At 43.6% G+C, this 23136-nt stretch overlaps 6 protein-coding genes and 1 long non-coding RNA gene across 10 annotated transcripts in view; 3 read left to right on the top strand and 4 right to left on the bottom strand.

Annotated features, from left to right (window-relative positions):
- Positions 1 to 17407, top strand: part of LOC109507365 (uncharacterized) — a 22648-nt gene extending 5241 nt beyond the window's left edge. The window contains exon 3 of the long non-coding RNA XR_002166449.1: positions 17197 to 17407. This is a non-coding gene — a long non-coding RNA (uncharacterized LOC109507365). The remainder of the gene's footprint in view (positions 1 to 17196) is intronic.
- LOC109507363 (uncharacterized) lies at positions 412 to 1502 on the bottom strand. The gene has a single exon (XM_019856740.1). The coding sequence runs from the start codon at positions 1282 to 1284 to the stop codon at positions 556 to 558; it is 729 nt and encodes a 242-aa protein (XP_019712299.1). The 5' UTR covers positions 1285 to 1502; the 3' UTR covers positions 412 to 555.
- Positions 1582 to 6575, bottom strand: yipf1 (Yip1 domain family, member 1). The gene is made up of 10 exons (XM_019856739.1): positions 6476 to 6575; positions 6128 to 6240; positions 5559 to 5701; positions 5383 to 5463; positions 4549 to 4636; positions 4331 to 4447; positions 3881 to 4047; positions 3549 to 3731; positions 2864 to 2961; positions 1582 to 2672 (listed from the first exon to the last, which is right to left on the bottom strand). Exons 2-9 carry the CDS (start codon positions 6159 to 6161, stop codon positions 2878 to 2880), a joined length of 897 nt encoding a protein of 298 aa, XP_019712298.1. The 5' UTR covers positions 6162 to 6240; positions 6476 to 6575; the 3' UTR covers positions 1582 to 2672; positions 2864 to 2877.
- Positions 6821 to 10081, top strand: lrrc42 (leucine rich repeat containing 42). Of its 2 annotated transcripts, none has more exons than XM_019856734.1 (7): positions 6821 to 7512; positions 8136 to 8267; positions 8340 to 8461; positions 9012 to 9097; positions 9182 to 9295; positions 9373 to 9484; positions 9732 to 10081. In XM_019856734.1, the coding sequence occupies exons 1-7, from the start codon at positions 7109 to 7111 to the stop codon at positions 10007 to 10009; spliced, it is 1248 nt and encodes a 415-aa protein (XP_019712293.1). In that variant the 5' UTR covers positions 6821 to 7108; the 3' UTR covers positions 10010 to 10081. The 2 variants fall into 2 exon arrangements, with proteins under 2 accessions (XP_019712293.1, XP_019712294.1); XM_019856735.1 differs by having other exon boundaries at positions 6826 to 7512; positions 9373 to 9457.
- On the bottom strand, positions 10438 to 13594 carry tmem59 (transmembrane protein 59). 2 transcript variants are annotated; one of them, XM_019856737.1, is made up of 8 exons: positions 13355 to 13558; positions 13106 to 13211; positions 12737 to 12831; positions 11875 to 12027; positions 11703 to 11748; positions 11494 to 11614; positions 10999 to 11116; positions 10438 to 10690 (listed from the first exon to the last, which is right to left on the bottom strand). In XM_019856737.1, the coding sequence occupies exons 1-8, from the start codon at positions 13502 to 13504 to the stop codon at positions 10529 to 10531; spliced, it is 951 nt and encodes a 316-aa protein (XP_019712296.1). In that variant the 5' UTR covers positions 13505 to 13558; the 3' UTR covers positions 10438 to 10528. The 2 variants fall into 2 exon arrangements, with proteins under 2 accessions (XP_019712296.1, XP_019712297.1); XM_019856738.1 differs by having other exon boundaries at positions 10588 to 10690; positions 11015 to 11116; positions 13355 to 13594.
- tceanc2 (transcription elongation factor A (SII) N-terminal and central domain containing 2) lies at positions 13994 to 16116 on the top strand. The gene is made up of 4 exons (XM_019856741.1): positions 13994 to 14244; positions 14328 to 14469; positions 14884 to 15077; positions 15833 to 16116. Exons 1-4 carry the CDS (start codon positions 14146 to 14148, stop codon positions 16019 to 16021), a joined length of 624 nt encoding a protein of 207 aa, XP_019712300.1. The 5' UTR covers positions 13994 to 14145; the 3' UTR covers positions 16022 to 16116.
- On the bottom strand, positions 16340 to 23136 carry cdcp2 (CUB domain containing protein 2). Of its 2 annotated transcripts, none has more exons than XM_019856733.1 (5): positions 22921 to 23136; positions 19229 to 19576; positions 18229 to 18570; positions 17508 to 17864; positions 16340 to 16982 (listed from the first exon to the last, which is right to left on the bottom strand). In XM_019856733.1, exons 1-5 carry the CDS (start codon positions 22952 to 22954, stop codon positions 16498 to 16500), a joined length of 1566 nt encoding a protein of 521 aa, XP_019712292.1. In that variant the 5' UTR covers positions 22955 to 23136; the 3' UTR covers positions 16340 to 16497. The 2 variants fall into 2 exon arrangements, with proteins under 2 accessions (XP_019712292.1, XP_019712291.1); XM_019856732.1 differs by lacking the exon at positions 22921 to 23136 and adding an exon at positions 20170 to 20951.

Below are 23136 nucleotides of genomic sequence, written 5' to 3'. Positions count from 1 at the left end.
GTTTTGTAGACAATCTGTCTTTTGTAACTAAGGATGACTTTGAGTTGTGTTGAAATCATTTTTGAGGAAATGCGTATTGGTTGAAACACAACGTCACATTTTGAGATATTTCTTCAACAATTTGCATAAGGCATCTCGAATAGTGCTCTTTAAATCATGAGCCCATTTACTTCTAATCGAGACAATTACACATATTTATCAACCCTCCTATTATCCCGAAATTTAACACATTTTACCCATGAGATCAATTTGATCCCAGAGATACTTTGCGCCATAAAATGATGGACATGAATTTGCTGACGCAATTTTTGTATCAGGCACGTTCTTTTATTTGTTGATGACATAAATACCCCCTTGAGAGTCAAACTTCTCAGCGGGTTGACTTGTGATCTAGCGCCACCATCAAGCCAAAGTTTCAAATTGGTAATAATTAGTTGTGATACCCTTGACTTTTCAAAGCAATAAGCTTGTGATTTATAGACAAAATGCATTTGCCACTAATCATTCCTGGATTGGGAATATGTTGCTTCTCTAAATTACTATAATAGATATGAATTATTTGTGTAGCCCTTTACTTTCATCATACATCAAAGACTTGTTATCCTGATAAGTGGTAAAGCTCTGTCTATCAAATGTGGTCTTTGTATGGCCACTCTTGGTCTCAAAGGCGTTGACCGGTAGCTTTTGGGAAGCACTGATGGACATGTCCGTCTGAATGGCCTTCTGGGTAAAAGTGGGTTTTTGCTCAGGCTTGAACATGATGGCAGGCAGGGCTTGCTGCTCCTGCTGTACCCTCTTGACCTCCCACAGCTTGAGCAGACGGCGCTGGTTGTTGGTCATATCCTTGAGGTTCTGCTGCAGAGACTGGACCTGCTCCTCCAGCAGGATCTTGGACGTTACGGTGTTGGCCAGGTCGGCTGTCAATTCGTCCACAGTCAGGCCGAGCTTGGCCGCCTTGTCTATCAAGGCGTCGCACTCGCGCACCTTCTCGTGCAGGTCGTTGACAATGTCCTTGGTGGTCTTTCCATGGAACTTGGGGCTGCACTCCAAGCCGATCTCCGTGCGCAGGGCCTTGACTTGCTTCTTCAACTCCTTGTTGACTGCCAGCAGGGTCTTGAGCTTCTGTTTCAGGGCTTCAGTGGAGCGCAGCCTGGACTCAAACTGCCGGAGTTTGTCCCGCAAGATTCCCTCTCGGTGGACGGCGTCGTCCCGCTCCTTTTGACACTTCTCCAGGAGTTTTAAGGTCTCAAACTTGGATACTGTGTCACTTTTGGCAGTGGCCATCGTACCCCAAATCCCCCTTTATAAAGTCATTGTTTGATGCCTTACAAAAACTCCTCAAGTGGCTACCTGCGAGCTCGACACTGAAGCGGGTGACATTGCTCTCACAGGGTTTGTGCCGAGCTCTCGTGTGTAACCCAAGGCGGGTGGCTAAAATGACCTGTAATTAGACCTCCAGCTACCACCGCTGATGACGTTTCCAGTGACGCCATTTTTTTTTCTCTCCATTTGCTTAATGACCCCCAGAGACATACAAATCCCCCCCCCGGCCCCCATAAAAAGGAGTCCCATGGCTTGGTGTTCATATGACTTAGTGTTTATTTGATGCGACTGTCCATATCACCACTTACTAAAACAAGAAGTCACAATGATAGAAGTTTTGTGTAACTTCTCATTTATACATTGAATATTTCTGTAAAACAAGTACACATTTTTTTATCAAATGTAGCCTGTCGATCAGCAAACATGAATTATTAAATAAAAGATGGTAGCATTTTTCGAAATTTACAATTTTTTTTTTGTGCAAACGTGATGTATTAGGGCCACACTGAAAAGAACGAAAAAGAAATAGAATGAGGTAAAAAAAAAGTTCAATTTTGAGAAAACATTTTTTCTCAATGATTATAACCTTATTCACATTTGATGACTTTATTCTAGTCCAATTCTTCATTTTTGAAAATGTACAACTTTTTCGTCATATAACTTTCACCTTGTAAAAGTATGATTTCCTGAATTCCTGTACAAAATTAGGACTTAATTATTCGTAATTATTCTGGCATATGAGAATGAAAATAAAGTTGCATATTTAAGAAAAAAACCCATCATATTATTACATGACCAACGTTTTAACATGAGAAGGAGAAAGTTTTCATTTTAAAGACAAGAAAAAAAATTCCGACCCTGTTCTCGGAAAATTCTGACTTATTCTCAGTTCAATCTATTATGTTATTATTATATTTTTATGCCATGATCATTCATAAAACATTTTTCCCCCACATTGCTTTTTCCCTTCATAAGCTCTTTTCTTTTTTAAAATTTATATTTGTTGTCGCTTCAGTGTGGCACTAATAGCTTCCGTACTTTTGTCGACATTATTAAGTAGGAAAGAAAATGAAGTACAATCCTGTGGCGTGCTGTCCGAATCCCACTACCTGAATATTCAATAACAGCATCCAAAATGCCTTCGATGCCATTCAAACACCTGTAAGATTGGTCGTGTTTTGGCGATAAACAGAAATCCATAGTGCAACACCTCACCGATCCCGTTAGAAAGAACATACTTGGTAGCAGCGCACCAAGCGCACCCCCCGACAGTGAGGTGAAATCCAGACGGCCCATGACTTCATCGCCACACTGCAACCCGATTCTCTCTAATAAGGCAACAGGAGACGCTGCAATTTTTGAGAGGCAAAAGAAGAAAATAAAACACGGTATACACTTGCTTTAGCAAGGAGAAATAATGTCGGGGAAGTGCGGTGTCGGATGTTGTCGGTGTTCAAATACCAAGACGTGGCATAGTAGGCCACGTGGCATAAAAAAAGGGTAAAATAAATACATAAATAACGTGAAACGTTGGCTCTACCTTTCAACAACTCCTCATGTCGTGTGCGGGAGGACCACTGCTGTCGTCGACAGATTGGCGGGCGGTGGCACCAGTTCGGCTTTGCTGAAGAAATAGGCCTAAAAATGGAGGGCAACAGCAGAGAGACAAAAAGCCTTACAGACATGGCGATTAACTGGGCAGATCTATTACGGAGATGTGAGCGAATAAGCGACCCTCCGACCCCGCCACGTTTGGCCTCGGCAGCGGCCGCTCACATAGCGCGCGAGCATGGGAGTGACCTGAAGCAGCACTGAGTGTAGATCTCGACCGTTACGTTAACTTTTGTGCTCGCTGCTGGATAGCTGGCTATTATGTAACTGCAGTTAATGTGACAAAATACAATTTAATGACGCTCATTATGACTCTTAAATTGTAATTGTGCATTTAAAGCCGCACTCCGAGTTCAGTGGGAGGTTTGGATGACAAGCGGCGAGAAATCTTTTTACCAAAACTGACCACATGCGAAGAGCAACTACTGCTGAAATCTGCCAAGTGCATCCTGACAGTGTTATGCAGTGTCATAAAAATCCACAATTACCAACAGGTATTGAAAGACTGCGCTGCTGTGGCATGAAGAGCATCGGCAAAGTTGCCACGTGACATAAGTTACAGCGACGATGAGAGACTGACAAAGTGTGTCACGAAGGAAATCTGGAGCGTTTACTTTGCAGCCGACGGCGAGCAGGACGTTGAGCACCACAATGGCCGACATAACCGCCGCGATCATTCTGGGCTTGTCGTCGCGGACGGCGGGCCAGAAGGTGATGATCAGGACAGAGCCGGAAAGGCAGAGCGCCACCCCGATGGAGAGCCACCGCAGCCACTCGTACGGGAAAATCCACAGAACCTTGTGTGGGGAAGGACAGCAAGTTAGCAAATCATCGCAAAGAGAAGATACTGTATAGGGCTGGCAAGACAAGAGAAAAAAAAGACAATTTTACAACACACATTGCTATTTTTGAACAAGACAGAAAAGCATTTAGACGAAAAACTTACCACAGCAGGAATGTATACGGAAAGTGAGTATCCATACACGCAGACTATCTCCATGAAGGAATAAGACACCAAGTTCATGATCTTGTTGTTCCTCCACAGTAGGAAACCCCACATGGCGAGAGGGACCAGCCAAGCGTAGCTGAAAATGGCTGTCGCAGCTATGGTGACTGGGATGGAAAATAACGAACCTTTAAAGCTCAGAGAACATACATTTCAGCAAGTACAGACAACTATAAATCTGCTTAGGCTTTGGTCAAGCTTTTGACCTTGTGGAGTTAAGTTACCAGAGTTTTTTTTTTTTTTTAATGGGTCACCAACTTGGCTGACATGTCCACCCTTGTGCATTGAATTATTAATTGCTCAATTTTCCCTCGCATAGAGAATCAACTCGTTATGTATCAGAAATAATAATAATTCACTTTTTAAATGACGCATTTTTGCGGCGCTGACCTTTTCCAAACTCAGGTGTGTACTTGTAGTTTGGCTTGCCCAGGTTCACCAGGAAGGTGGAGATGTTTCCACTGATGGCCATTGCAAACACGAGCGTGGTGCAGATCCAGAACGGTCCTGAGTGGAGGCACGAGTGTATTAAAGTTTCAGCTCGATACAAACTGTAAATGTTTTAAGAACTTCTCAATGGAAAAATAAATGTGTCTCTGCGTGCTCACCATAGAGATCGGGATTCCTGCGAAGGTACACGTGAATGAAGTTCTTGCCCGGCCAAGGCAGCACCGAGCCAACAATTCTTTCCGTTACCTGAAACAAAAATGTCACATCATCACACATCACGTAAGCGGGCCATAAATGACCCAACTTTTAGTGAACAATTGAGTCCATGTGCTTGTGCTGTTGCTTTTTTTTTTGGCAGCTTCCTACTTCTTGTTTTTTGTTGCCACGGTAGCCTCAGTGAGCGTCAACATAAACCAACCTTTTGTGTGTAAAGGACCTTATATCAGGCTTATCCGTGACTGGTGTTGTGCATTGAGTTTGTTGGTTGATGCCATTTCTGCTTTTATTTTGAAAGATTTTTTTTTTTTTACTTCCCATTTTTGTTTCCATTCTCGTTTCTATTCATCTACTCTCCATTTGTATGGCTTTTACTTACTTTAGTACGTTACCTTTCTCATTCACATTGACTTGATAGGACTTCCAAGGCCAGCCTTTTTAGAACAAGGGTCTTTGATTTGGATCTTCTGTGACTGAGGTGTTGCATTTGACTCTGTGTGGTCTGTGACTTACAATACAATACATATTTATTCCTAGAGCGCGTTCACAACAGCTGTAGCTGTAATGAAGAACTTTACAGATCGTTTAACAGAAAATGTATTATAACTTTTTGTTTTGGTTAACATTCTCGGCTTGTATTGTATTTCAGACTGTCTCGCCTGTCGAAAACCATTCAGGCTATGTTGCACTTTCAATTCAAATATTTGTGCTTTGTTTTATATCAAACAATGGTTTTTTTGGTGATTTTAATTACAATTAAATAAAGTCAGACTTACGTGGTGTGTGTCGACGTCGAAAAACTGTTGATAGTACTGAAAGGTCCAGAAGGGGATGCTTTTCTTCTCCCCTGACAGAAGCTTGAAGGTAAAATAAATAAATCATTTCAAAGGAAAAATGATTTAAAAGCTCCCAACAACATGTTAGCCACAAATGCATATCATAACCATCTTGCCTCAGCTTTGTCATCTTCAGCCGTGGGGTCTTCATCACCACTGGGAGCAAACCCAGTGGGGAACTTTGGGTTCATAATATCATCCTCGATGCTGATGGTAGTCGACTCGCTAGCAGCTGCTAGCAGATTGCTCTCTTCAAATTCTTGAATCGTGACGTTAAAAAAACAAAATAAAATAAAAACACAAGTTCAGTTACACTGGTGGAAGGTCGTGCATTTGTTACCTAGACAGTTCACAATCAATACTAACCTAAAAACATGACAAAAACATAATACGGCACATTTTCATAAAATACATCATACCACAGATGCTGATTGTTAAATGTATCAACGTAAGCTCATAGTTTACAGATGTGTGTAAAATTATCTGTCATTAGCTTTAGTAACTTTGGATATCAAAAGTGCCAGTGGTATCGGTGCTGGTCGCCGTGACGACTCAATAGTTAAGTACTTATTTTATAATTATTATATATTATATTATATTATTAACGTTTGTCACCACGAAACTCCACAACCAGATAATGCAGTGCCATTTTGGAACAATTGAGTGAAAATTTGACGTCACCCACCTTGAAATTGAAATGGGTCGTTTGTAGACGCCATCTATGCCAACCAGTTGGACAGAAAGTTGTCAGTTTATCAGTTGAAGTGAAACAGGAGCTGTGGTTTTACTCTTGGGAAGCTGTGAGAAAATTAAAAACAATACACGGTTAAGAGGCGTTCTCCATATCAAGCGACAAAGAAGCACTCGCAAACAAGCCAGCGTCACAGCTTGGCTACTTGTTAGCATGTCCACATGCCGGAAACGAGGATGCTACGTTATATACGCATGTTGGAACAAATAATCAATACTATTCCTTCGTGTATGAGAAAACCTCGAGTTCAAATTTGACCACAAGCGTAAAAGAAATGCTCACTTCTACCATGCAAGATCCAAAAATCATGTCGCGACTGCTAGCCTACGTTGACGGAAGCTGGATCCGGATGTGTCAGCTTTGTAAACAGACTGGCTTCTTGTCTGTCGTTTTTCAAAACAATAAGAGATGTTTTAATCGTTACAGTAGTACAATACAAGTTTAACGAAAAGCTAATACGATAGAGTCATTTATATCAGCCAGTACTATTTAATATAATTGATTACCCCATTACCATGATAAAATGACGTATTTTTCCGTCAATAACCTTTATTTTGACAGCACGAATTGAAAGTGACATCCGGGAAAACTGGACAGACAAGATGTGTGTACTGTATTCGGGTCATTCCAACGAAAACTTTAATCAAGTAAATAAATCAGACTGCAACTTCAGATTTAGCGAAAGGCTAATTAGGGTGTGTATATTACGTCGTAGCCGGACAAAGACACATTAAGTGTCGTGTTTGGCGTGTGCTCACATAAAACGTGATGTTTCTTGTCAAAGGGGCTTTTATTTTGACACCAGCAAAAGCAATTCACTGAAATCCCAGTCAAGTCGAATGTAGGTTCTGGCTTGGTTTTTGAGAGGAACAGAAACACATGAACTTAATGGTGTTGTGAGAGTCGACACCACAAATGGACGCCAGCGGCGTGTACGTGCGGGAAAGAGGCAAGCTGCATCGTGTCAGCGACATCGTGCTCAAGCCTGTGGTGGGATTTTCCTCGTCTTCGTCGTCTACCTGTCGGCGGACCAACCCACTGGTGCTGCGTAAGGAGCACTTCGTGTTTACGTACAACGCGGAGGGCAGTCTGCGCTACAGCAGCAAGTCGCTGTTCGACATCGCGTTGCTCTTCGTGGCGGGCAACGTGCAGCACGTGGACTCGCTGGTGGGCTTCCCCGAGCAGATCGGCGACAGGCTGTTCGCGGCGGCAGAGGAGAACCGCGTGTTCCTGAAGCCGGACGTCTCCCCCAGAGCCCTGCGGCTCTTCAGCGACGCCTATGGGGAAATGGTGCTCGGCTCCCTCTGCCTCAGGAACAGGTGTGTTGCAATGCCACCCACCGGTCCGTTGTGTCGTTATCGGTACACTTGCAATCTAAACTAATACGAGTTTGATTTTAGTTCAGTGACCACGCTCGCAACTCGAAACACTCGCCTCACAAATCGTCTTTCCCCACTGAAATGAATAGAAATGCTATCAATCCGTTCCAGCATCCCAGAAAAAAAAAACTAAATTGTTTGTTTTTAATAAGGTAAAGTTGCACTCTACAGTATAGTGTTAAAAAATAGGACATTCTTTCATATTGACAGTGCATAACACACATGCACACAAAGTTAGATTTTATATTCAAAATGTTTTTTTTTTAAAGCCCACAAAAATGTTTTCTTAAAGGCTTAAGATATTAATACAACACAAAGACACTAAATATAAAATAATCATTGAAACGTATCATTTTATATCATGAATATACAGGGTTATTGCAGGTTTTGGCAGGGCCACTACAACATGGTGGCCTGACAGGGCCACCACTCAAAGCCTTAATGTAGGACCCAGATTTTGTTATTTTGATAGTTCCCATAGGTGAGAGCTGTTTGTAATATTTTGACTCCCCCTCGTATATCTTAAAAAGGTGACGTGATGTGATCCGTGTGGTGTCCTGCAGGTTTCCTCTATTGAGCGAACGTATCGCTGACATCAAGACCTTCCACAGTTTGAAACGTTTAGACCTGTTTGGCTGCCGGCTGGGCGACAACCACGAGATATTCCAGCACCTGACATCCGCCTCTCTGGCGAGGTGATGATCTACTCTGGGGTCAATGTTGAAAGACTCACCCGTGCCCTTAGTTTTTGTTTTCTCCTCTTGTAGCTGCTTGATTCAGCTCTTCATTGGCGGCAACGGCCTGTCAGACGCTGGCCTGCAACGACTGACGGCACCAGTGAGAATGATGAGGAAAGGACTGGACTGTCTTCAGTGCCTGGATGTTTCACGCAAGTTAACATTTTGCCGATTTTGAAAAGCATGGAAAGAAACAGTTGTGTTACTAAATAACTACATTTGCATGTGAGGTTCAGATTTTGTCCATTTGGGGTCGAGAGCGTCAAGTCATTGTGATTTTTGATTGTGTGTGGCTTTACAAGGTGATGCCTAGCAAGATGAGTGATGTGGGAGTCAGTGAATTAGAGTGTAGCCTTGGCTGCGATGTGTTCAGGTTAGCAGCTGGCCGTTAACTGGCTAAACTTTAGCCAAACTTTGTGCTGATTTAATGCTTGGGTGTCCGCTATGGCCGTCGCAGCGTGTGCATGCACATTTTTATTTTTCAATCACGCGATTCAAAGTGCACCGGCGATTGCATTGTTAATTGTCCTATTTTGTGTAAAATGTAGTCAACAGTCTTCTTAACTTTTGATAAATGTCAGCAGCACATGTTGATGGCAGAGTCTAGAATCAGCTTGCTTAATGTAACTTCTGTGTATATTGTTCTTCTCATAGTCCAAATAAAAAGATAATAAGACACTGAAAATGGTTTCTCTCATCCAGATAACCCCCTTTCGGAGAGGGCTCTCCGCTACCTGAAGTGTCTCCCTAAACTTGACAAACTGGATGTATCTGGCACCAGCGTGAAGGTGCTTGAGGCACACACAGTTGGCTCTTATTTGCACTTAGCCTAATAATATTCAACAAAAAAAAGTAATTGTTGTTGTTTGCAGTTTGGCTCAAGACTGAAGTTGAGCATGTGGGAGCTGCTGGGCCTGACTTATTCCGAGAACGCGCTGGACGCCTTTGACCACTCTGAATGTAAAACACAAGGATGGGCGGAACAGGTGACACAGTTGTTTGTTTTTCTGACTTGCTGCTTGTTGTGTGTGACATCTTATGTACACAAATGTGTGGTCATCAGGTTGTAAACCAGTGGGAAACCAATGGAGCGCAAATGCCGAAACAGAAGAAACTTGATGAGTCCAGAATATCAGCACTTCGCTTTTGTACGTGTTTGCCAGGCGCCTTTCGGGGTGTGCGAAATCTCCCGTACATTTGATTCTGTCATTTATGCACCTTCTTGCAACATGTGTACTCTGGGTTTTGATTTTGTACAATAATTGTATTACATTTAACTTTTTACATGGCAAAAATATTCTTCAGTTACTTTTTTTCTCTCCTTTGGATTGTAAACTACAAAGTCACAACCAAATGCACGAAGAAACAATCAATTTAAAAAGTACCATACCATAAATAATTTGTTTTTATTACGTTCTTAAGTTGGCAGGCAGAAGTTTGTCCAGGAGGTGTTGAACGCGGCACCATTGTGTCGCAACAGAGATGCAACAGCCGAGGAGCAACGTCTGCACTTCTACAAACCTCCAGCGGGTAGCACCACAGACGGCACCACCCCTGACAGAACTTGTTGGAACGCAAGCGGCAAAAGGAAGCAACCGTCGGAAAAGCGCAGTGACCGTTCGACGGCCAGTCCGCCGATGAAACGTGCCTCATTGTCAGTGTTTAACGCTGACGACATGGATTTGTTGGACCAATACTGAGATGCATCAGCACGACGATTATACAGTCGTTTTGTTGAGTAACGTTTTCTTAATAAAGTTATTTTGTACGCATGTTGTTTTATGCAGTTTGTTTTTCAACTGGAAGGTAGACCACAAGAATTCAATTAAGAGCAAATCGTTTTTATTGTTAAACTCTGCCAACTGCAGATTACGGCAGTCAGCAAGAACAACAGGGAGTTAGTTTGGCTACCGCATTGCATGTCATTTCAAAAAAGTTTTCAGTGTCTGGATGAAATCACCTCAAAAGAAGTCACAGCCGAAAATAAAAATAAGCACAGTCACCAAGCGCGAACAGAAATTAGGGCAGGGGGCGGGCTGGTTGGTGATCAAAACAATTAGTTCTGTAGTACTGGCATGACAGTACCATCATGCAACCATTTGAAAAGCATTGTAAGGGGCATGAGGAATTAATTAAGAGAAATATTTTATTTCTCTTACAATGCAAGCACACGTGGAGTCAAAAGTTGTTACCTCACCACACTTTTTGTTTTTTTTTTTTTACACATCTGACTGGCCAATATTTACTTTGGAAGGAAGGGGCCCCGCCTCCTCGCTAACTTCTCCATGCCCTTTGGAGGTGATGATGAACAGGGAGGACGGCGAGTACGGAATGAGCTTCTGCTCTGCGAAGAAATCCCTGTCACCGTAGATGCTCAATTTCTGAAAAATAAAATACAATCGGTAATACCTGGACAGTCAAACACAAAAATGCTAAAGAAAGACTTGCAAGGAGAAGGTGCTTTATCGGAGGACATCATCTCGCCTCAGCTCAACCGAGAATATTCATTTGAAATACCAGTAAGTTAAGTTACAAGCATGGCATGGCATAGTCGTGTAACAAATTAAACTCTTAAGTCAAGGCACCACTGCACAGTATATTGTGTGCCATTTCTCTGCAAAGTGTGAAAGATTGTGGAGCGCATACTGGTTAATGGGCTACAATCCCCAAAGGCCTCGCAGCAACTGACCTCAGCGGGCACATACTGGTCCACGGCGGTGGCCACGGTGGCACAGCAGATCCAGATGAGGACCACTACAGACAGTACCAAGGTGGTGGTGAAAATCCAGCCTGGCAGCCAAGGGTTCCTGAGGAGCAAATGTTTCAACTTGCGTTGTGCCGTATGAAAAAACAAAGACTCGTTTTCCTTTTTTCCCCCCCATCAACTGGTATAGGAATTTGCATTTCTCGCTGTCACTGTGGGTGCTGCTATTGTGCATAACAAAGCGTTCCAATAGCAGTGTTGCCGTGATGCAATTTAGTGGCATTTTGGTGTGTACGAATTATGTTGAAGTGTAGTGAGGAGTTCCAATTTGACATAAGTAATGCTTTGCCATTATCTTGTGGCCTCCGTAGGCAATTAAAAACCTTTTGGGATCGGTCAATTACTTTAATTTTAGTGTGCGATTGTATAAAATTATTCAACACTTAACGGTTCACTTGGTATTTAAGTGTGCTATTAAACCTTGAGAGGCAGCTGAAGAAGTTGTAATCATCAGCGCTGCGGTCAGCGCTCATGTCGCGATCCCGCTCTTGGATGAGCGTACGCTCGTAGTCTTTGTAGACGGGGCTGTTCACATCAGAGACTTCAAAGGATACGCCCCAAAAAACAAACAAAGACCATCACATGAAAGTCAGACTCTATATTATTTCTTGTGACAAATGTGTGCTTACGTGTCTTTTGCACTTCGGGGGAGTCATCCTCTTTCTCTGTTTCAAACTGAGAGAAAACCAGAATTGATTCAGTCTGACAAGCAGAACACACATGTATACACTATCACATATTGTTGACAAGCAGTCACAGGTTTTGTTTAGTTTTTTTTTTTCCCCATATAGTGTCACACACCTGGAAAATGACTACTTTGCCGTTGTCGGCCTGGAGATAAAGGGTCCATGTTGAGGTGATGATGCTGTGCGCCTGACTCATCATGTCCTCCCAGAAGTCCCGCACAAACATCAGCGGGTGCAGCAGGTGAATCCTCGGCACCATTGCTTCAAGCTAAATGGAACAAGCATGAGAGAGCACAGCCCTCAAATTCACCCATTCGTGTTTTGCCTTTAAGTGGCTTTGCCGAGCGAGTGCCGAGAATCTCTTGTGTTAGCTCACACTTCTCTTTCAGGTTACATTCCAAGTACTGAACGTCATCTTATTCGGACAATCGCTTGCACTTTTCAATTTCTCGGGAGCCAGTAGTCGGAGGCATGTTAAGAGTGAATTTGTTCACTCAACGGGTTGGACTGACATTCTTGAATATTAAGCGTACTCAATATTTACGACCTAAAATCTGAGCGTGTGGGGAAAGCTGCAGACTCTCCGAGTGATTACTCCGTGAATGGTGTCGTGATACGGAATGTAGCTCATCAAGAAATTACCCAAGGAACAAGGAAGCAGACATAAAAAAAACAAAAATGCCTGAACCATAATTATAGGGCCACAACACTAGTCCTTCGCTTCATTTGAGAAAATGCCTCAAGCCCGCTCAGTCAACTATAAAGTCTGGTTATATATAAATATGTATATACGTATTTTGTGCATTTGTGTCTATGGCCAAAATGTACATTTCGTGTCATTGTGTCTTTAATCGCTATAATACAGTGAATCCAACTACTAGAGACAAATTCTGTTTGTGTTTTAACGTACTTGACCAATGAAGATGACATTGATTCTGAGTGGAAGGTCCGTATTCGGACAGACATATGGTGCGCACCTGTTCATTGCGTTGCTCAGCAAAAGGAAGCTGGTTGTGGCAGCCAAGGTTGCACGCGTACTGCTCGTTAACTTGGGTGTAGGCTTCTTGACAGGCTGTAATAGATAGTTTAAAAAGGATTCGGGACAGACAACAAAGGATATGTCAACAAAAATGTCAGAATAAATGAAAGATTCGGCCCCATTTTTGTGTGGTATTTACCCTTGTTTTTTTTTTTTTTTTTTTTTTTAAACACAGCAAGCATCGAGTGACTCTCTTTCATTGTAGAAATATGTAAACACCCTCCCCTCCTTCAATGTATAAGTACCGGTTCCAGGTGAATGTAAATCCACTGACACCTGAGTAAACGTCGGCCATTTTATTACTTACTTGACTGACAGTCGGCCGTGGTATGATTCAAGTCTTTACTGTCACGAACAAACTGGCAAATAGAGAACAACCGACAGCCTCGCTGACAAGCGTAGAGTTCCTCTTCCTAGGAATGCACACACACATAAACAAAAACCACCACAAAGGTCCATTAAACACGCACTACAAGGCATGACATATTTAAAAACAAGCAGTAAGCTAAATGCACTGCCGAAGCTAAAGCTAGTCAACTATGTAGCGACTACTCACTTGAGGGTACGTGTGTAAAGTATACGTCATTTCACAAGAGCGATGGCAAGACAGCGTGCTTCCCAAAACGCTGTCGAACACGTCCGATGACGCCCCGGCCAAAACCCCAAAGAACCCCAAAAAGCATACGAACCCGTACACAACCCCCATTTTTGTGTACGGAAAACAAAACCCAAACAAAACAAACACAACACGCTCGCTTCCTCTTCCTCCTTAATCGGATCAAGTCCTCGCGAGAACCTAATCCACTCCGAGTTCTCGTTGTTTATTTGGCAATGAACGTTTTAGTTAGTGCGCGTCACTCTCGCGAGACACCGAGGAACTATTTTGATGCGTTAGGAGCTCGGGAATTCTTAAAATTATACGTTTCGTGCTGAGCTAAGATGAATTTTGACTCAAATATGCCTCTAAACTTGCTTAGAGTGATGAAAATACAAAAGACCTAAAAATATAGCAGCATACAATTCAGAAAATATGTGTCTGTCTTTCGAGTGTGTCGGTCGTATATGCATTTTAATTGCATCATGAAGCAATGTGACGTTGAATATGAAATCTTCATGATGCGTTTTAATAATGTATTCAGAATAGAAACGTAACCAAACCACAAAGATGAACAAAGACCGAGGGCAACTCGCGTACCCTACTCTCGAGAAAGTCCTATTTCCGACTACTCCTAAATGCAACATAGGTAGCCTTGCACTGCTAGCTGCGGCTAGCTTTACCAGCAGATGTTTTGCTTCCGTGTTCCTCAAAATAACCTCACGTGAACATTTTGTCAATAACTCTTAAATATGGACAAGTTTGTGGTGCGTCTATCTAAGGGAGAGACGCCTAAAACGTCGAGGAGCACTGAGAAGATTTACAAGCAAGCCACCATAGAATCCCTACGAGTGAGTTGGTGGTGGTGGTGGTGGGGGGGTTTCCGCAATGCAACCCAAATATGAATGAGCAAGCTAATGAAATTTTTCTCCAGAGGGTGGTCGTCATTGAGGACATATTGCGCTATAAATCCTCGCTGGAGCTGCCGGGACAGAGCAGGGACAACATGCTGAATGCCTTGACCGACCTAAGCAAGAAGATGCCGTCCAAGGAGGTGCTGAAGTCCACAAAAATAGGTATAATTATGAAAACAATGCTGACTTACCAATGTAGGCACTCACAATGAAAGTCTGGGGATTTCGTGTAAAATAAAATACTTTTCCTTGTTATCTCCCATAAAAATAAACTCAACACTTTTTGAAGGCATGGAAATGGAATTGTTGTAAGGTCGGGCCTTCACATTTATCACCAGTAACTAAAAAGCCATTGGCTTGAGATCAGTGCATTGAACAATATTGCATTTCCTTGACTTCAAAAAGTCTTGAGTTGATGAAGATGCCAAGGAAGATATCATGTCATCCACTTCAGTTGTCTGCTATAATAATAAAAAAAAATCACATTCAATGCTAAGGCTGTACATTTAAATTGAGGGCCTTAAAAGTCTTGACTTATTTTCTTTTTTTCTTTTTACTTCTCCTTGTCTTCCTCAGGTCACACTGTCAACAAACTACGGAAGCACCCAGAGCCTGAGGTCAGCTCGGCGGCTGCCATGGTGTACACAGCCTGGAGGACGTTTGTGGAGGAGAATTCCAATAAGCCGTCCATTGAAGTGCGCTCGGACAAGCAGTCAGAATGCCTGAGGAGCAACGCCAGGAGACTTCTGGCCGAAGCCCTGGAGCTCAAGGTGAGGGCTGCTGTAACAACCATAGTCAGACCACATCCACCCGGGAATTTTTCCATCTTCTGAGGTGGGAGTTCACGCCGCCTGAAAAACAAATTTCCCCCATTTTTGACCCTACTGTATTCTAACTGCCTCAGTAACCTGCAGTATTCGTCATTATTTTGCAGCGGATAAAGAGTATGCCTTCACGTATTGTCATATTGCCTGTTGACATGTGTTGACCATTTTCAAATATCCGTTGCTTAAAGGGTTATAATGCTGAAACTATAAATGCTATTCATTAGCCCATCTATAGCATTTTGCATTGTGTGTTAGCATCAAGCGCTTGGAAGGCAAAGTCAAATGGTTTCACAAGGTGAAATGCTCTTTTATTTTATGTTTATTTTGACATTAAACTTAAGCCAGGAGTGACATTAAACAGATTGAAGCCTCTTTAATGAAGAATTGTTCACGATCTGCCAATTTGCTGTCTCGCAAGTAAAAACAAAAATATGCTGAATGACTGGTGGTATCGCTCCAAAAAATTGGAAGTCAGGTCACTTGTTTTTCAAGGCACCACGATTTCATTTTTTCCCCCCATGGCCTTGTTGCAAACAAAATGTCTGTGTTAAAACATTGCAGGCAGACACAGATAGGATCTTCTGTCAGCTCCAAAAGAACGAGTTTAATGGTATCTCCTCCATCGTGCCCACCAGGTGTTGCAGCTGCACTATTAATTGTGCATTTGTTTTTTTTGTATTTCCCTCCTTGACTGCTAGGAGGACTGCGGTCTAGTGGACAACACGGAGAGGGAGGTGTTCCACCAGAGCGGCCGGCTGGTCAGCGGCTCTTACCGGAGGACGGTGCGAACGCTGGTGTTCGCCTTTAGACGGCAGCCTGAGCTCAGAGCTCAGCTGAAACGGGACCACTCCTCAGTTGCCCGGCTGGTGTCCAAGTATAAGAGATAGGCGTCTTAACAATGAATCTGCTTTTTATGCACCAATGAATGTATTTTTTTTATCGTGTTAAATGCAAATAAGCAATTTGTTGTCATTGGTAATTTTTTTAAAAATCATTATTGTTAATTGCGCTTTGTTTTTATACTGTATTGAAAATTTGAATTTCAACTAAAAAAAAAAACAGATCGCAGCACAGTATGATGATTTTTACCATTACATTCACAGATAAATATGTCAAGTAAAAAAAGAGTTTCTTAATTTGATCTTTTATTTTAAAACTGTTTACTTTAAGTGAAGTCTAGAAAGACCCTCTTTAAATTTTTTAAAAATAAAAAATCAAGCAGCCCATTTCTGTCAAGTGAAATGGTGTTTTTGTTGTTAGTTTACGACTATGTAGTGTAAGTTAAAGGTACAGTTTTTGATCCATTTTTTACATTAAATTGCATGGTTATGTGTCCCTAGTAATGTGACTGATGAAGAGAGCGCTAAAGCAAAACGAGCCAGACAATGGCGATCACCATGAGGATGACGGCCAGGACACAGATGCTAATGAAGACGATATCGCTGAGGTCGTGGGGCTCGTCGATGCGCCCCTCCTCCCCCCCTGCGGCAACGGCCTCGCCCCGCATGGCCTCCCGCTCGAGCCGGCGCTCCTCGGCCGAGACGATGGACACCGAGGCCACCTTGCGCATGGCGTCGCATTGCACCTTGTACTCCTGCACGTTGCGCCGCTCGCCGTCGGAGAAGTCGATGTAGAGCTTGTTAACCAGCATGGTGACGTTGCGGTGCTTCTGGCTGGCTGTGCCGCAGTTGACGAACTGGGCGAGGATCTTGTAGGAGGTGGCCGTCAGCTGGGCGGTGCATGTGGGGTTACCGAGGTAGATGCGTTCACGGTCCAACTGGGGTAGCGAGTGTTGGGGTATTAGGATGGTGAATTCTGACCTGGTGCAGCTCACGTTCACGGGAACCACTACGGAAGGGCAAAGAACTTTGGCAGCATGACACAAAAATCGGTACGACACGTCTCACTGAAGAGCCACGCCAAACACCCCGCTTTCCTCCATTCGTTCCGCAAACATTCATGGTAGGTTGATTGAACATGTGTGCCCTGTGATCGGCTGGCAGCCACTTCCGGATGTACCCCGCCAATTGCAGCAGAAGTGTGCGCTTATGGCTTAAATCAGGGGTGTCAAACATACGGCTCGTGGGCTGGAACCGGCCCACAACGAGGTTCGATCAGGCCCCCAGGATAATTTAAACATGAAAAAAATACATAAAAGACAAGGAATGAATATTTTTAATAGGCTGCAATTCATAGATCATCTGCTAGGGGGAACACTGTGGCCCACAATGTGAAAATGAGTTTGACACCCCTGTGTATTTTTTTAGATGTAATGTATCAGTTTTAAAGTTTTTCAAAATACTTTTGAGATCATTTTAAAAGGGAAAGGAACCATATTGAGTATTCCGCCAAGAAGCAACCAATTAACCTTACCCCCGAGATAAGAAGCGGCGAATCCTCCATGCGCCTCGTCCCTGTCAGTGCTCAGCACCACCAGCATCTTATTACCCCGGGAAAGGAATGACGGCGGCCTATCTGCGCCGCACCAGCGTCCGAGCAGCGCGTCTGCCGCCTGCCCGTCACCGTCGTACACGGCCACCCAGTCGTAGTCGCACGCATCGGTCAGGCTGTTGCGACCCTCCAGATCCACGACGGGGAAGAAGAGCTTGATGCGGTAGCCGGCCGCTAGTGAGATGCTCCAGTGGCAGTTGATGTTGTTCGGATAGATCTGCGGGAAGTTGGGGCTGCTGAAGTTGCCGCACACGTCTGACAGAACCTGCTGGCATTCGCCTGGTTGGGGGAGATGTGGGACAAAGCAATAATTCTTCACACATACTTGTGACAGGATGTTCTGCCTCTCAGGGCTTGTTTTTTTTCCTATTCAGTTAGTTTCAATCAGTTTTAAGACCAGGTTTGTAATTTTGTTTTTGCCTGTTTTAGTTTTTATTAGTTTTAGTATTAGTTTTAATCGTACAGTATTTTGTTGAGTGCAAGAATAAAAATTTTCTCTATATTTTTTTATCAAGCACTGTGGTTTTTACTTTATTTCGTTCGTTCATGAAAATGTTTTTCAAATTTGATTTTAGTTTTTTTTTTTTTTTTTTTAAATAATAACCTTGGGATTTGGGGAACTCTACAAGATGAGAAGCAGTACCTGAGTAGTAATAAGCCTTGAACCCCCGTCCCCCGATGTTGAAGTCGGATTTGAAGATGAGCAGTAGCTGGCTGGCGGTGGTGATGGTGGCGGGGGGCTTGTTGGCCCCGCAGTACGTGCCCAGGTGGCGGTGCGCCACGGTGGGGCCGTCGAACAGGGCCACGTAGTCAAAGTGGCATCCCTCGTTGTTTTCCATCTGGAAGTCCAGGAAGAGGAGGGTGACGGCGCTGCTGTTGGACACGTGGATGAGCCACGTGCAGTCGGCATCGTTGCTGTACTCTGCGGGGTAACCCGGGCTGGAGATGACGCCCGATAGGCCCGTTAGCACGCCTCCGCACATGTCTGCGTGAAAAGAAAAATGCGAGGACAACTCAGAGTAGATTCGCACGATAGATGACATCCAGTACGTTTGGTCATCCGTTATCTATCAAACTATCGATCTATTTATTCCAAAGAAAATTTGGGGGTTGACTTTCCCTTGAAGGAGATTGTCTCATATTCACATTTCTCCTTTTTTTACATTTTTTTTAAACCAATTTTTTTTCTTTGTGCTATGCAGTGCTGTCTTTTACTTTCTGTCTTACAATAAAATGGTTGGAAGAAAATTACACCGCAAAAGGTAAAAGTGAAATTGGAATCTTGCCCACTCTCTTGCAATCAATTTCCACATACACAAAGGTCCAACTTTCAATTTCGAAGACTGAGTTTGTTATCAAAACTTCTGCCGCTGTTGACATCAGAACGTCCCTCCAGAGAGCACTGTTGTATTGACAACTTGACGAAGCAACATGACTGTGTTATCCCGACGCAGTGACTCGTCGCGCTGACATTTTCGGTGACCCAAATATTGACTTTTGAGAGATGCATGAAAGGTTTTGAGAAAGAAAATGCATTTTGCCGAGGAACCGTGATGTTTTGCTCTATTTTGCGCTCACCGTTTTGAGAAATGTCTCTGCTGTTTTGCAAATTTCCATTCATTCATTGAAAATCGTTGACATACCTTTCCTGTAGCTCAAGCTGAAGCCCCTGTGCGCCACATGACGGTCCGAGCGGAAGATGACCGACATGACGTTCCAGGACGAGGTGAAAGCCGGCGGGGCGGCGTCGCCACAGAAAGTACCCAGCAGGTTGCCCTCGTCGCCGGCCACGCCGTTATAGATCTTGACGTGGTCGTAGGCGCAGCTGGCGTGGTACTCCAGCTCAAAGTGGTGGAACGTGAGCAGCACCGAGGAACCTTCCGGCACCACGATGAGCCAGGAGCAGTGGATGTTGTACGGGTAGAGGCCTGGGAAGTTTGGACTGGAAATGTTGCCGGAGGGGGCCGAGAGGATGCCGCCACATTTTACACCTGAAAGGATCAAATGAACCCTTTCAGAGACAGCGGTGACTACGGTGGACAGCTTATCATGTTATCAGGTTACAGGGTGCATGACAGGGTTAAACTGGAGTATATTTGCTTTAATTTGGGCCTCTAATTAATCTTACATGTTTGTTTGGGCAGCCCGGTGCCTGCGTGGGTTTTCCCCGGGTACCCCCCATTCCTCCCACATTACCAAAACATGCATGGTAGGCTGATTGAACACTCTAAATTGTCCCTAGGTTTGAGTGTGAGTGCGGATGGTTGTTCGTCTCAGGGTGTCCCCCGCCTACTGCCCGAAGACAGCTACATCGGCTCCAGCACCTCCCGCAACCCTTGTGAGGATAAGTGGATCGGAAAATGGATGGATGGATGTTTGTTTGGTTGGCAAAAGACAAGACCCCTTTCATATAATTTTAATTAAACACAAGAACATTTCATTTCTTTATTTCTTTCAGAACCCTCACTGCATTGAACCTTTTTTCTTGCAGGCTCAGAATTCATCTTACACATCGAAATCTTAAACTGACACAGAAGCAACCTTGTAGAGCGTGCGTGCGTGCGAGCGACGACAACACGCTCACCTTTTTGATCCACCGCCTTGTCAACAAGCAGCAGGAAATAAACAAGTGGAGCCATCCAAAGCGTCATCTTCGCTGATGCGGGCTTTTTGTCCCGCATAAAGTCAGCATCGGTACAAGAAACGCGGCGGCATAATGATGACACACACCAGGAGCCCTCAGCTGTTGCTGTGTTGCGTAGCTCCTAAAAAATTAATCCCCCAACCTGAAACTCACCTGAGGCTATCGCCACTAAATTTTAATGACGGTGGGGCGCCTTGTTGGGACCGTGTACATTTTTAAACATCTCCATTGAAGAGAAAGACGACAATGCAGAACACGTGTCACCCACATGGAACATACTAGGTGAAGAGGTAAGGGACACGAAACGTCACTGCCTCATGCTTTACTCCCTAAAACAACTACAGTGCAACTCAGCCTCGCATACGCTTGTTGGCAGTATGTCAGATGATGGCGCTAAAAGAATAACGAACGCCGTGAGTGTTTGAATGGCATATTCATTATTATTTCTTGTCTACCTAAAATGATCACGTTTTAAGAGGCCTCCCCCGTGCAGCTGAGGGATGGTATGGCTGGAAAGATGAGTATTTTCACTTGAGGAGGCAGCACTTCATACACTACACGAGTGATTCCTATACCACTGTGCAGTGAAATTATTATTGATTTGTTACAAATAATGTATCTTCCATCTGTGACTCTGTAATAGCAATCACGTATGCACCACTTATCAGATGCTCATGGGAAGCGGGTGCTAATCAGCGCATTCAAACAAACTCAATGCAGGTCTGCTTACCTTTTGGGTTTGACACGATGACTGAGGTGTCACGCCTCTGGGTGATTGTGCGCGATATTGTTTCAGCTTGGGGGGTGATGTAAATTAGCCCCACGTAGAAAAGCTCACTCGCAAGCATGTTTTCATGCAGTTAAATAAAAATGTACTAGATTGTTTATTTCACACTTGAGGGCTGGGAAGCCAGTCCAAACACACAACTATTTGTATGTGCCATTAAAAAGTCAATTTTCCATTATATGTCCCCTTTCAAAACATTACCTGGAGAATTAATAAAGGTTTTATGACGGTGACAGTTTGGCTCGGGAACTCCATTTACATTATTTCCCATGGGGGAACCACTTTCCCCGCTGCTCAATTCTCACGAAATGAGTACAGACGTTCTTAAAAAAAAACACGGGCAACCTCAAAAACAAAAAGCAAGTAATACTCAATCTGCCGTGCTAGACGGCGCTGTTGCATCATGATAACAAGAAGGCAGGAGGGTTTTTTTTTTCTTTCTCCATCCATGCAGCAGCACCTCCTTACAAGTCATGCCAAGCTCTAAGCATGAAATAAATAAGAATGTGATTAAAATCAGTCAAGTGTTTTTTTTTTGTTTGTTTTTTGTATCCCCCACCCCACAGCGTCTGCGCGCGCACACTCACAAACAAGCACGTACGCACACACGCACTCACGCGGGCACACGCGCGCGCTTAAAGAAATTCCTGGAAGTGATTCTCCTGCCTTTGAATTTTAATTCCGTCCTCTATGAGAGGAAGAAAAGCTCGTCATTGTTCAAGGATTCGGATATGTGGCGGGGCAGCAGTTGAAATGTGTTGTGGAAAGATAGCGGCCAACTGTTCAGGCAAGGTGGGGTGGGGGGGTACACCCCACATATGTACAATACACACTCACAGTTCACAAAATTAGATACACAAGCTAAACAAAAAAAAAAACAACCAAATAAAAGACTCAGTGTCTCAGAGAAGATTGGAAATACATGGTTGCAGTCATCCATCCATCCATCCATCCATCCATCCATCCATCCATCCATCCATCCATCCATCCATCCATCCATCCATCCATCCATCCATCCATCCATCCATCCATCCATCCATCCATCCATCCATCCATCCATCCATCCATCCATCCATCCATCCATCCATCCATCCATCCATCCATCCATCCATCCATCCATCCATCCATCCATCCATCCATCCATCCATACAAGTCAGAATGAAATGGTGATGCTGGCTCACTGCAGATGCGTTGGTGTCAGCCGTCAAGACTGATATTTTTATCGACCTACCTGTAGCCGGAAAAGTCATCTGAAGCCTCCGGCAACCATCTGCATTCATGCGAACACATCGTACGGATTTGGGAAGTACTTAGTCAAATTTCAGCCTGCTAACAGAGGCTATTTATCAGCTCTCTTGTTACGCTAATCAAAAGGATGGCAAATGCCAAAGCTCACACCACACGAGCGTGCGTATGCATGATAACAAGCAGTGAAATCCCATTCACCACTCTCATAAGGCTCGGATTAAAAAAGTCAAATTTTCCAAAAGGAAGACCACAATTCTCCTTTTTAAAAAAAAAAATCACGTTGCACTTTTGTGTGTGTGTGAAGGTCTTCGAAATGTCACACACGCAATCAACAATGAAATGCAACTTGCTTTGTATTGTACGCATCAGTCACAAAAAGGAAAGCCTTATTTCTGCTCAAAAATCTCAATCCTATTCTTCAAAGGTCTTAAAAATGACACAAAAACATGACATATTTGTACTTGTGTGGAAAACAAAAGTGTGCATCAGTCAGTACAATGCACACACCAGGATGCCTTCGAAATCCCACACACACAATAAACAACATTTTTCTACATCATTTGACACATTTCTACTTTTTTTATTTTTGCATTGTCGCGCATCAACTTTCTAGCAAGAGATGGAATGAGCGATACGTTGGACATTTTCGTACTTACCGGAGGGCAACGGCATGAACGTTGTGAAATGCATAAGCGGAAACAAAGTGCCGCATCATTCACAGCAGAAGACGCAGCAAGCCAAGTTATAAATGTCACAGAAGCAAACAAAAAAACAAAACAAAACAAAAACAACATTGTTCTATTTTCAACCGCGACTTTGAGCTTCTTTGTTTGGGCTGGTCGTCTGTGCACAGAGCCGTGCGAAGTTAAGTG

Source organism: Hippocampus comes, unplaced genomic scaffold, assembly GCF_001891065.2.
Source record: "Hippocampus comes isolate QL1 unplaced genomic scaffold, H_comes_QL1_v1.1 scaffold105, whole genome shotgun sequence".
Taxonomy (NCBI): Eukaryota; Metazoa; Chordata; class Actinopteri; order Syngnathiformes; family Syngnathidae; genus Hippocampus; species Hippocampus comes.
This window is presented reverse-complemented; position numbering and strand designations above follow the sequence as displayed.

Excerpts from the sequence above, each read along its gene's own strand:
- LOC109507363 (XM_019856740.1), bottom strand. The coding sequence starts at position 1,284 with ATGGCCACTGCCAAAAGTGACACAGTATCCAAGTTTGAGACCTTAAAA.
- yipf1 (XM_019856739.1), bottom strand. The coding sequence starts at position 6,161 with ATGGCGTCTACAAACGACCCATTTCAATTTCAAG. Across the intron at positions 4,048-4,330 it reads CACACCTGAGTTTGGAAAAG|TCACCATAGCTGCGACAGCC; the intron begins GTCAGCGCCGCA and ends TTTCCATCCCAG. Across the intron at positions 2,962-3,548 it reads TGCTCGCCGTCGGCTGCAAA|GCCTATTTCTTCAGCAAAGC; the intron begins GTAAACGCTCCA and ends CTCCATTTTTAG.
- lrrc42 (XM_019856734.1), top strand. The coding sequence starts at position 7,109 with ATGGACGCCAGCGGCGTGTACGTGCGGGAAAGAGGCAAGCTGCATCGT. Across the intron at positions 7,513-8,135 it reads TCCCTCTGCCTCAGGAACAG|GTTTCCTCTATTGAGCGAAC; the intron begins GTGTGTTGCAAT and ends GGTGTCCTGCAG. Across the intron at positions 8,268-8,339 it reads ACATCCGCCTCTCTGGCGAG|CTGCTTGATTCAGCTCTTCA; the intron begins GTGATGATCTAC and ends CTCCTCTTGTAG.
- tmem59 (XM_019856737.1), bottom strand. The coding sequence starts at position 13,504 with ATGGGGGTTGTGTACGGGTTCGTATGCTTTTTGGGGTTCTTTGGGGTT. Across the intron at positions 11,749-11,874 it reads GCAAAGTAGTCATTTTCCAG|TTTGAAACAGAGAAAGAGGA; the intron begins GTGTGTGACACT and ends GTTTTCTCTCAG. Across the intron at positions 10,691-10,998 it reads ACCAGTATGTGCCCGCTGAG|AAATTGAGCATCTACGGTGA; the intron begins GTCAGTTGCTGC and ends TTTATTTTTCAG.
- tceanc2 (XM_019856741.1), top strand. The coding sequence starts at position 14,146 with ATGGACAAGTTTGTGGTGCGTCTATCTAAGGGAGAGACGCCTAAAACG. Across the intron at positions 14,245-14,327 it reads CCACCATAGAATCCCTACGA|AGGGTGGTCGTCATTGAGGA; the intron begins GTGAGTTGGTGG and ends ATTTTTCTCCAG. Across the intron at positions 15,078-15,832 it reads CCGAAGCCCTGGAGCTCAAG|GAGGACTGCGGTCTAGTGGA; the intron begins GTGAGGGCTGCT and ends CTTGACTGCTAG.
- cdcp2 (XM_019856732.1), bottom strand. The coding sequence starts at position 20,266 with ATGCGGGACAAAAAGCCCGCATCAGCGAAGATGACGCTTTGGATGGCT. Across the intron at positions 19,577-20,169 it reads CAAGGCGGTGGATCAAAAAG|GTGTAAAATGTGGCGGCATC; the intron begins GTGAGCGTGTTG and ends TGATCCTTTCAG. Across the intron at positions 18,571-19,228 it reads CAGCTTGAGCTACAGGAAAG|ACATGTGCGGAGGCGTGCTA; the intron begins GTATGTCAACGA and ends CTTTTCACGCAG.